This window comes from Hemiscyllium ocellatum, chromosome 6 (genome assembly GCF_020745735.1).
Source record: "Hemiscyllium ocellatum isolate sHemOce1 chromosome 6, sHemOce1.pat.X.cur, whole genome shotgun sequence".
Classification (NCBI taxonomy): Eukaryota; Metazoa; Chordata; class Chondrichthyes; order Orectolobiformes; family Hemiscylliidae; genus Hemiscyllium; species Hemiscyllium ocellatum.
In genome coordinates this window covers 90,015,965-90,028,208 of record NC_083406.1, presented here as the reverse complement: position 1 = coordinate 90,028,208, position 12,244 = coordinate 90,015,965, and the positions used below count along the sequence as shown (strand labels likewise).

The window sequence follows — 12,244 nt, the reverse complement described above, 5'->3', positions numbered from 1 at the left end:
TTTTCCCTGTGGGGACATCTAGTGGCTGGGTATCAATCTTCATTCATTGTATTTTTTTGTTGCACTTTGTACAGTTTGGGTGTCCTGACTCCTGTTTTGGGTGGCAATTAGAAAATCATTCGTCCATTAAGATCGATACAAGTGAAGGTGCGGTCATTACTTAGTTGTGGAAAGATAGTGTCTGTGCATTAAGTATGCTTTTCATCGAAATTCTAAAATTGGCTGTGGCTCTAAACTGAGTAACTTGCATTTGATTTCTGATTGTTTTGATCTGATTGTGACTTCCCATAGTCCAGCAAAGACCAGTTCCAAAGCTGTTGCATTAGGGAGGTACAACCTGTATTCGAACTTTCCCTAAAATTGCTAGTTTATGGATTTTGTACTTCTGTGATTTCATTGCAAATTTGGAACTACTATTTAGAGGTTCCTAGTAGCATAATCATAGCTTGATCTTTAACCATCATCAAATAGATTTTGTCACTCTCCTCAAAAGGGCATTCTCTCGTTTCAGCACCACAATATATTTTACTGTCCTTCCTGAACGTGTTGTAAATTTGAATATTAATTATTCAGTCCTTGGGGCTTTTAGAACATCATTTTATTATTAATACTTTGTGCATTTGCCTACATGTATTATCAACATCTTTGTGTTCTTCACAGACCTTCTTAATCTATTCCTATTTGATATGATTCTACTTCCTTCCTTGATACACACACTCACTCGCTACCTTTGTACTTTATTTCTCTTGTAATTAATTTAACTCTCCCTGACCAGACTAGTGAAGCACCCACAAGGATTTTGGTCACTGTCCTGTGGAAGTGAAACTTGTTACTTTTGAATATTTATCTCTGTCCCAAATGTAATCATATGACACGCTCTCTCCTGCACCATGCCTCAAACCACAAATCGATCCAACCCATCTTCCTATTGCTAATCTCATTGAGACATGAAAGTGGGAGTAATCTAGAAGTTACTACCTTTTTTGAGATCCTACATTCTAATTACCTTCCTAGCTCCTGAAAATCTGACCATAAGATGTCAGTTTCTTCCCTGTAACACAGTGGTAGTGACACTTATCACAACATGTTCCTTTAGATTTCCAGGATATCGCACATCAGAGCTACCTTTTTTTGGATTTTAATACTTTAGGTTTCCCCAATACTTCCTTCTCTGCTGATCTTAAGTACTGACTTGAGGTGCTGGTGTTGGTTGTAGTCCAACGGGTTTATTTGGAAGCACTAGCTTTCAGAGCGCCATTCCTTCTTCATATGGTTGTTGAGGGTAAGATCATGATCACAGAATTTATAGCCAAAGGAGTCTATGTCACAGTGGTGTGATGCATTAAACGATTTTAGATTAAATCTTTTATCTTTTAGAATTGGATATGCTGGTTTCTGTTCTTTGATATGTAAATCCCAGAACTTTTCAATTACATTCTCAAGATAGTTCTGCTTTTCTAACAATAGTGTGAAGTCTGTGTCCCAATGTTTAGTCAAACTGCCAAATCCTCTGCATAGTTTTACAGAATTCTCTATGGATTCATGCAGTTTTTGAGCAAAATAAAATGTAATTCTGCAAAAACAAATTCACCCCATAAACTTCAATGTGCATGTAGGAGAGTCAGTGAGAGGGCACGTGGGTGTGAGTGCACATGATAGACTGTGTGTGTTCATGTATGCATGTAAGCTTGGTTAAGTGTGAGTGTGATGGGGTATGTGTCTGTGACCGGGTGTGTGTATGGGTGAGTGCGCGGAGGGTGTCTCTGTGTGCATATGAGTGAGAAAGAGAGAGCTTGTGTATGAGAGAGTGTGAGTATGTAGCAATGTGTGTGTGTGTGTGAGAGAGACTGTACCGTGTAGTGTGACATGAACCGAAGGTCCTGGTTGAAGCCATTCCAATGAGTACTGAACTTTGCTATCAGCTTCTGCTCAGCCACTCTGCGTTGTTGCTTGTCATGAAGTCTACCATAGAGGATGGTCACCTGAAGGTCCAAGACCGAATATCTGGACCACTGAAGTGTTCCCTGACTGGCAGGGAACAGTTTTGCTTGGTGGCTGTTGCGCAGTGTCCATTCATCCATTGTCGTAGCATCTGCTCAGTCTTGCCAATGTACTATGCCTCAGAGCATCCTTGCCGAGTCACGTGAGTACTCAGTACGTACATGGGGGTGGGAGGTGTCGCCACGTGCAATGGTGTTATCGTGTCGATACTTTGACACGTCTTGCAGCTGCCACAACAGGGTTGTACAGAGTTGTCATCTAGAAGGCTCGGCAGTTTCCTGCACACCTGATCTGTTTCAGATTTGGTGGTTGTTTCAAGGCGAGGAGTGGAGGCGTAGGGAAGGTCTTGGTGAGGTGCTCATCCTCATTGATAATGTGTTGAAGACTGTGAAGAACATGGCATAGGCATTTGGTTCCAGGGAAGTACTGGACAGTGAAGGGTACCCTATCTGTTGCAGCCTGTGTCTGTCTTCTGAGGTGATCATTACGGTTTCTCACTGTAGCACCTCGAAACTGGCAGTCCATGAGTTGAGCATCCTACCCTATTCTTTTGAGGGCATCCTTGAGCTCTTTCAAGTGTCTGTCACATTCCTCCTCGTCTAACAGATCCGGTGTACGCGAAGGGTTTGTCTATAGTGGATGGCTGTTTTTAATATGTTTCAGGTGAAAGCTAGAGAAATGTAACATCATGAGGTTATCTATGGGTTTGCAGTACAGTGAGGTGCTCATCCTTGATGAAGATGCATGTGTCCGAGAATGTGACAGATACTTAAGTGTAGTGCGTTGTAAGTCTGATAGTGGGATGAAACTTGTTGATATCACTGTGTAGTTGTTTCAGTGACTCCACGCCATGGATCCAGAGGAAGAAAATGTCTTCAATATATCTGGTATGTGTAGTGTTGGTTGGAGGCCCTGTGCAGAAAAGGGATCTTATTCGAACTTGTCATTGAAAATGTTGGCATATTGGGATGCAAATTTGTTCCTCATGGCCATTCTTTGTGTCTGGATGAAGAACTGGTTGTGAAAGGTACAAACGTTGTGATAAGAGGATGAAGCGGATGAGTTGTAACGTGGTGCTCGGAGGTTCACAGTTATTAGTATTGAGTACCGAGGCTGTTGCCCTAATGCTATCATCATGGGGGATGCTGGTGTAGAGTGCTGACACGTCCATTGTGACTTCAGTTCTGCATTCTTATAAAGACAGATACAGAATATCTATTCAACATCTATGCCATTTTCTCACTGACTGTTAATCTATCCTGTCTCTGCCTCCTTATATAATTGTATTCCTGGTAAATTCACTATCTTTCAGTTTTTTAAAATCTATTTTAATTAACTTTTTGTTCACCCTTTGCTCAAAAAGTTCTAAAACTCTCTCCCAAACCTTCAAATTACTGTTATTTTTCACACTCTTTTTTTCAATGTAAAAGTCACAGTTGGAACTTACTTTCTTGGTTTTGTTTTTAATGAAATGCAATTTTGTTGAAAACTTTATTTATTTTAAGTAATTCCTGCTGTGTATTTAAAGACAAACCTCTTAGTCTATTTACCTAAACAAATTTTAGCTGGTTTTCGCCTCGGCTCATTTGTTATGATTGCTTATTTGTGTCCAGTATGTCTCTTTCAAGCTTAATCTAGAATTGCATTGTATTATCGTTGCTTGGTTTTTCCAGATGATCTTATACTATGAAATTGCTAATTAACCTTGCCTTTAGCACAATACTAGATCTAAAATAGCTTTGTCTATAGTTAGTTCCATAGGATATTGTTCTGGGAAACTATCACAAAGCAATTTTATCAACTCACCTTCTAGACTACCATGCCAGTTTGATTCCTCAGTTTATAGCAGGAATAAAGTCCCACCACCATTATAGCGTTCCTTTGCTAACAGTTTGAATTATTTCTTGCTTAATACTCTGTTCAGTGGTATAACATTTTTTTTAGTCAAAGTCCCATTAGATTTAAGATAAGTGTAAATCTGTTTATTCAAAAAGACAGCAGGAAATTGCAGTGCAGTTACCATAACATCTGTCATTGGGAAAATGTTAAAAGGTATTCTTCATGAAGTTGTAGATTTTTTTTTAATCAAACCTATTCAGAAATGTTGTACCATAGCTCTGAAGTAGGTTAGACTTCTGTCTCTGGGGTAAGGGTGCAAAATAATGTGTGCTTTGGGTGAAGGGGAACCATTTAGATTTCAAGAAGACATTTGATAAATTGCTGCGTAAAAGATTATTGTGGAAAGTAAAAGTATATGCTGTAAAATGTTTCATATTGGCATCGATAGAAGATTATCGTCTTGTTTAAGGAAGGAGGTCAGGAATGGGCAGAATGTTTTGAGGAATTTTAGAAAAGCTGGATTTGTCTGCTGGAGTGTAGAAAAATAAAAAGTGATTGATTTTAAAAAAAACGTAAGATCCTGAGGGGTCTTCACAGTATAGATGTGGAGAGAATAGTTTCTGGAATGGGAGAATCTAAAACTGAGGGTCACTATTTTAAAAGTAAGTATAGCTGCAAATGTGTTGCTGGTCAAAGCACAGCAGGCCAGGCAGCGTCTCAGGAATAGAGAATTCGACGTTTCGAGCATAAGCCCTTCATCAGGAATAAGAGAGAGAGAGAGAGCCAAGCAGGCTAAGATAAAAGGTAGGGAGGAGGGACTAGGGGGAGGGGCGATGGAGGTGGGATAGGTGGAAGGAGGTCAAGGTGAGGGTGATAGGCCGGAGTGGGGTGGGGGCGGAGAGGTCAGGAAGAGGATTGCAGGTTAGGAGGGCGGTGCTGAGTTGAGGGAACCGACTGAGACAAGGTGGGGGGAGGGGAAATGAGGAAGCTGGAGAAATCTGAATTCATACCTGGTGGTTGGAGGGTTCCCAGGCGGAAGATGAGGCGCTCCTCCTCCAGCCGTCGTGTAGTTGTGTTCTGCCGGTGGAGGAGTCCAAGGACCTGCATGTCCTCGGTGGAGTCGGAGGGGGAGTTAAAGTGTTGAGCCACGGGGTGATTGGGTTGGTTGGTTCGGGCGGCCCAGAGGTGTTCTCTGAAGCGTTCCGCAAGTAAGCGGCCTGTCTCACCAACATAGAGGAGGCCACATCGGGTGCAGCTGATGCAATAGATGATGTGTGTGGAGGTACAGGTGAACTTGTGGCAGATATGGAAGGATCCCTTGGGGCCTTGGAGGGAAGTGTGTGTGGAGGTGTGGGCGCAAGTTTTACATTTCCTGCGGTTGCAGGGGAAGGTGCCGGGGGTGGAGGTTGGGTTGGTGGGGGGTGTGGATCTGACAAGGGAGTCACGAAGGGAGTGGTCCTTGCGGAACGCTGATAGGGGAGGGGAGGGAAATATATCCTTGGTGGTGGGGTCCGTTTGGAGGTGGCGGAAATGGCGGCGGATGATACGTTGTATGCGCAGGTTGGTGGGGTGGTAGGTGAGAACCAGTGGGGTTCTGTCTTGGTGGCGGTTGGAGGAGCGGGGCTCAAGGGCGGAGGAGCGGGAAGTGGAGGAGATGCGGTGGAGGGCATCGTCGATCACGTCTGGGGGGAATCTGCGGTCCTTGAAGAAGGAGGCCATCTGGGCTGTGCGGTGTTGGAATTGGTCCTCCTGGGAGCAGATGCGGCGGAGACGAAGGAATTGGGAATATGGGATGGCGTTTTTACAGGGGGCAGGGTGGGAGGAGGTGTCGTCCAGGTAGCTGTGGGAGTCAGTCGGTTTATAATAGATGTCTGTGTTGAGTCGGTCGCCCGAGATAGAAATGGAAAGGTCTAGGAAGGGGAGGGAGGAGTCTGAGACAGTCCAGGTGAATTTCAGGTCGGGATGGAAGGTGTTAGTAAAGTTGATGAACTGTTCAACCTCCTCGTGGGAGCACGAGGCAGCGCCGATACAGTCATCGATGTAGCGGAGGAAAAGGTGGGGGGTGGTGCCAGTGTAGTTGCGGAAGATGGACTGTTCCACATATCCTACGAAGAGGCAGGCATAGCTGGGGCCCATGCGGGTGCCCATGGCAACTCCTTTAGTTTGGAGGAAGTGGGAGGATTGAAAAGAGAAGTTATTAAAAGACACGGGGTGTCCAGGTGGATGGGGTGTGTTGGAGGCGGGAGAAGGGGTCGTCAGAGGGTGGGCGGGAGTCTTGGTTGTGAAAGTAGGCACGGAGGCGAAGGCGGCGGAAGAATTGTTCAATATCTCGCCGCGTGTTGAACTCATTAATCCGAGGGCATAGGGGAATGAAGGTGAGGCCCCTGCTGAGGACTAATCTTTCATCCTCAGAGAGGGGGAGATCTGGAGGGATGGTGAAAATCCGGCAAGGCTGGGAGCTAGGACCTGGTGTGGGACTGGAGCTGGAGCGTGCCTACTTTCACAACCAAGACTCCCGCCCACCCTCTGACGACCCCTTCTCCCGCCTCCAACACACCCCATCCACCTGGACACCCCGTGCTGGCCTCCTACCCGCCCTCGACCTCTTTATAGCCAACTGCCGCCGTGACATCAACCGACTCAACCTGTCCACCCCTCTCACCCACTCCAACCTCTCACCCTCAGAACGTGCAGCCCTCCACTCCCTCCGCTCCAATCCCAACCTCACCATCAAACCCGCAGACAAGGGAGGCGCGGTGGTAGTTTGGCGCACTGACCTGTACACCGCTGAAGCCAAACGCCAGCTCGCGGACGCCTCCTCTTATCGCCCCCTTGACCACGACCCCACCTCCCACCACCAAACCATCATCTCCCAGACCATCCAGGACCTCATCACCTCAGGGGATCTCCCATCCACCGCCTCCAACCTCATAGTCCCACAACCCCGCACCGCCCGTTTCTACCTCCTGCCCAAAATCCACAAACCTGCCTGCCCCGGCCGACCCATTGTCTCAGCCTGCTCCTGCCCCACCGAACTCATCCCCCAGTACCTCGACACGGTCCTGTCCCCTTTAGTCCAAGAACTCCCCACCTACGTTCGGGACACCACCCACGCCCTCCACCTCCTCCAGGATTTTCGCTTCCCCGGTCCCCAACGCCTTATTTTCACTATGGACATCCAGTCCCTGTACACCTCCATCCCCCATCACGAAGGACTCAAAGCCCTCCGCTTCTTCCTTTCCCGCCGCACCAACCAGTACCCTTCCACTGACACCCTCCTTCGACTGACTGAACTGGTCCTCACCCTGAATAACTTCTCTTTTCAATCCTCCCACTTCCTCCAAACTAAAGGAGTTGCCATGGGCACCCGCATGGGCCCCAGCTATGCCTGCCTCTTCGTAGGATATGTGGAACAGTCCATCTTCCGCAACTACACTGGCACCACCCCCCACCTTTTCCTCCGCTACATCGATGACTGTATTGGCGCTGCCTCGTGCTCCCACGAGGAGGTTGAACAGTTCATCAACTTTACTAACACCTTCCATCCCGACCTGAAATTCACCTGGACTGTCTCAGACTCCTCCCTCCCCTTCCTAGACCTTTTCCATTTCTATCTCGGGCGACCGACTCAACACAGACATCTATTATAAACCGACTGACTCCCACAGCTACCTGGACTACACCTCCTCCCACCCTGCCCCCTGTAAAAACGCCATCCCATATTCCCAATTCCTTCGTCTCCGCCGCATCTGCTCCCAGGAGGACCAATTCCAACACCGCACAGCCCAGATGGCCTCCTTCTTCAAGGACCGCAGATTCCCCCCAGACGTGATCGACGATGCCCTCCACCGCATCTCCTCCACTTCCCGCTCCTCCGCCCTTGAGCCCCGCTCCTCCAACCGCCACCAAGACAGAACCCCACTGGTTCTCACCTACCACCCCACCAACCTGCGCATACAACGTATCATCCGCCGCCATTTCCGCCACCTCCAAACGGACCCCACCACCAAGGATATATTTCCCTCCCCTCCCCTATCAGCGTTCCGCAAGGACCACTCCCTTCGTGACTCCCTTGTCAGATCCACACCCCCCACCAACCCAACCTCCACCCCCGGCACCTTCCCCTGCAACCGCAGGAAATGTAAAACTTGCGCCCACACCTCCACACTCACTTCCCTCCAAGGCCCCAAGGGATCCTTCCATATCCGCCACAAGTTCACCTGTACCTCCACACACATCATCTATTGCATCCGCTGCACCCGATGTGGCCTCCTCTATATTGGTGAGACAGGCCGCTTACTTGCGGAACGCTTCAGAGAACACCTCTGGGCCGCCCGAACCAACCAACCCAATCACCCCGTGGCTCAACACTTTAACTCCCCCTCCGACTCCACCGAGGACATGCAGGTCCTTGGACTCCTCCACCGGCAGAACACAACTACACGACGGCTGGAGGAGGAGCGCCTCATCTTCCGCCTGGGAACCCTCCAACCACAAGGTATGAATTCAGATTTCTCCAGCTTCCTCATTTCCCCTCCCCCCACCTTGTCTCAGTCGGTTCCCTCAACTCAGCACCGCCCTCCTAACCTGCAATCCTCTTCCTGACCTCTCCGCCCCCACCCCACTCCGGCCTATCACCCTCACCTTGACCTCCTTCCACCTATCCCACCTCCATCGCCCCTCCCCCTAGTCCCTCCTCCCTACCTTTTATCTTAGCCTGCTTGGCTCTCTCTCTCTTATTCCTGATGAAGGGCTTATGCTCGAAACGTCGAATTCTCTATTCCTGAGATGCTGCCTGGCCTGCTGTGCTTTGACCAGCAACACATTCGCAGCTGTGATCTCCAGCATCTGCAGACCTCATTTTTTACTAAAAGTAAGTATAACCAATTTAAAACAGAGATGAGGCAAATTTTTCTTTAGAGTGTCGTGGGTCCTTGGAATGCTGTTCCTGAAAAGGCATTTGCTATAGAATCTTTGAATAATCATTGTAGCAGGGGTGGGTATGTTCTTGGTAAGAAAGGGGATGTAATGTTGGGAAGAAGGGAAAGCAGGTTTGAGGTTACAATCAGATCATCCATGACTTATTAAAAGAACTGATCATTGACTTCATTGAAGAAAGGAGGAGAACGCACCCCCCATCTACATCAATGGAGTGGGGGTTGAGATCGTCAAGTTCCTAGGAGTTATGAGAACCATCAATTTGTCCTGGACTTCCCATGTAGATGCTACGGTCAAGAAGGCACAACAACAGCCCCTTCTTCCTCAAGGATCTTAGGAAATTTGGCATGTCCATAAGACCCCTCACCAACTTTTACAGATGCACCATAGAAAGTATATTTTGTGGGGGCATAACTGCCTCAAATGGCAACTGCTCTGCTTATGACCGTAAGAAACTGTAGAATGTTGTGTCCACCGCCCAGATCATCTTGGAAGCCACCCTTCTATCCATGGACTTCATTTCCACTTCACTTTGCTGCAGAAAAGCTGCCAATATTTTTTAAAAAACCCTCCCTGCCACCTCTTCTGTCAGGTGGAAGATACAGAAGCTTGAACGCACAAACTAACAGGGTTAAGAAAGCTTTTTCCCTGCCATTATTAGACTAATGAGTGGACACTAACTTCAAATAATGTTGATCTTTCTTTGCGCATCTTCTGGGCAGTGTAACCTGTATGCCTCACTTTGTCTAAGCACTGTGAACTGTGTTTTGCAAGCAGTACAAGGAGATTATAGCAAGCAAAGCTTTTCACTGTACTTAAGGTACATGTGACTACAGTAAATAAAAGCAAATCAAAATAGTAGAGTAGGCTTGAGAAGTGGGATGTCTTGCTTTGCCTATTTGTTCTGTTAGTAGAAAACAGCCATCAGCATTTTCTGACCCTTACTGATTCCAGTTCATGATCTTCTCCACCCACATCATTTCTTACCACTGTCATTTTTGGCAGTTATTACTTGATTGACTCATTGATGTTGGTTTGACTTTGTTGTTATGCACTTTTTAAAAATGCATTAATCAAACTGTAACCAGTTAACATTCTTTTCAAAAAATAGATTTTATAAGCAACTTTTTCACCAATGCAGTAATTTTACCTAAAGGTGCTTTAAAAGGTTTTCACAATTGATGCGGATCTTGTGGATGTACAGAACTTTCCATGCTTGTCTTGTACCTTTTCCTATTTAATTTTTAAACCACTATTTTGGTTGTAGGGCAGTTCATCATCCGGGATGTTCTACCACAAACAAACGGTGAAAAGTCCAAAGTGAAGGTAAACATTTGTGTCAACATACATGGCATCTTCAGTCTTTCAACAGCATCTATAACTGAGAAGGTACAAGTTGAAGAGAATGAGGCTGCTATGGAAATAGAGTCAGGCCCTTATACACCTGACACAGTTGAAAACATTAAGGTAAGTCCTTTGGAATAATGCCACGAATATTAAATATTCTGAAAAAAGTAATTAATTTTAGTAGGTATTTTATCAAACATTATTGGAGTAATGGTAAATACTTGTGTGTCCTGAAATCTAAAATTAAGGTAGAATGTTTGTTGAATTCCTATTTTCATACGTTTCTTATTTTTGGAGTAGTTTTGCAACGGCTGATCTCTTGATCCCTTACTATACAGATAAAACAAACGTTTTATTAATATATGATTGATTTTCTGCCCATTCCTAATTGCACTTTAGAACGTCATGGTAACCTTTTTTTTGAACTGCTATAGTTGATCCACTGCTGGTTCCCAGATTCTGGCCCAGCAACAGTGAAGACACAGCAATATTGCTTCAAATCATGATATGTGTAACTTGGAGGGAAACTTTCAGCATGCTGCAGTATTTCATAAAAAGCTGCACACTGCTGCCACTGTGCATCAGTGATGGAGGAAATGATTAGATTTAAGCTGTTTGACCGGATGCCAATTAAGTGGATTGTAATCTTGAGTGTTTTTGGAGCTCTGCTTATCCAGGCAAGCAGATACAATTCTCACAATTCTGATTTATGCTTTATAATTGCTAGGGAGACTCTACGGAGATAGGCTTGAACTACTCGTGAAATTCCAGTGTCTGACCTGTTCTTTTAGCCTAAGTATTTAGACAGCTTGAACATCTTGCCTATGAGCTCAGATAGCTCTGAAACACAAGTCTTCAGTACCATTGCCAGGGAGTTGACAAGGCCTGCAGCCTTTGTTCCATTACTGCCTTCTGCTATTTCTTGATTAGCATGTGGAATTATTCAATTTGATTGAAGATTGTCATCTGTGATATTGAGAATTTGAGAAGGGCTGAGATAGGCTTTCTACTCGGCACTCCTGCTGAAAATGTGGGCAGCACGGTGGCACAGTGGTTAGCACTGCTGCCTCACAGCGCCTGAGACCCGGGTTCAATTCCTGACTCAGGTGACTGACTGTGTGGAGTTTGCACGTTCTCCCCGTGTCTGCGTGGGTTTCCTCCGGGTGCTCCGGTTTCCTCCCATAGTCCAAAGATGTGTGGGTCAGGTGAATTGGCCATGCTAAATTGCCGTAGTGTTAGATAAAGGGATAAATGTATGGGAATGGGTCTGGGTGGGTTACTCTTCAGAGGGTCGGTGTGGACTTGTTGGGCCGAAGGGCCTGTTTCCACACTGTAAGTAATCTAATCTAAAATAATTGCAAATACTGGAGCCTTCTCCTTTCTGCTGATGTACTATTTCCTCCATCTTTGAATGTGTGAATATTTGAAGAATTATAACTTCCAGTTATCTGTTTAATTGTTCCTCTGTACAAGTGGATGTAGCAGGACTGTGAAGTTTTGAGCTGGCCTGTTAGGTGCAGGCTGTTTCTGATGTTTGACTTGCAAGTGTCCCAATATAGTAGTTTCATCAGGTTAACACTTCTTTTGAAATATGGTGCTCTTCCTGGCATGTTATCCTCTTTACCTTGAATGAGTGTTGATTATTTGGCTTGATGGTAATGATAGAGTAGGGATATGCCAGGAGCTGAAGTTTACAGATGGCTGTTGAAAACAGTTCTGATGTTGTTAATACTCATAATACCTCACCCCAGTTTTGCTTTTGTCACTGTTCTGAATCTACCACATTTTGCATCATATTACCTCACATGATGCATAGTATCCTTTGTGTGAAGACAGGACTTTATCTTCACAAGACTTTTGTCACCCCTGACCAAATGCTCGTGGACAGATGCCTTTATGTAATGACATGTTTTTCCTCTTAATAGTCCCCTCACCATCTGCTGAATATCCAGTGTGACAGAAATCTCTGCAGGCCTCTGTCAGTAGAGGTGCTAGTGAGCCACTTGCAGTGATGGGCATTGAAATATCGCACTTAGAGTACATTGTGTGCCTTTTCCGCGCACTTTGCCTCCTCCGTGTATTTTAGTTAGCAGGAGGTTTTCTTATCTACCTGTGGCTT

General features: G+C 45.9%; 1 protein-coding gene across 2 annotated transcripts in view; it reads left to right on the top strand.

Moving 5' to 3' along the window:
• LOC132816810 (heat shock protein 105 kDa-like) overlaps positions 1–12,244 on the top strand; it is a 92,471-nt gene that overhangs the window by 51,763 nt on the left and 28,464 nt on the right. For both annotated transcript variants that reach the window (XM_060826774.1, XM_060826773.1), the window contains one exon: positions 10,046–10,245. In XM_060826774.1, the coding sequence (XP_060682757.1) occupies positions 10,046–10,245 (200 nt within the window). The remainder of the gene's footprint in view (positions 1–10,045; positions 10,246–12,244) is intronic.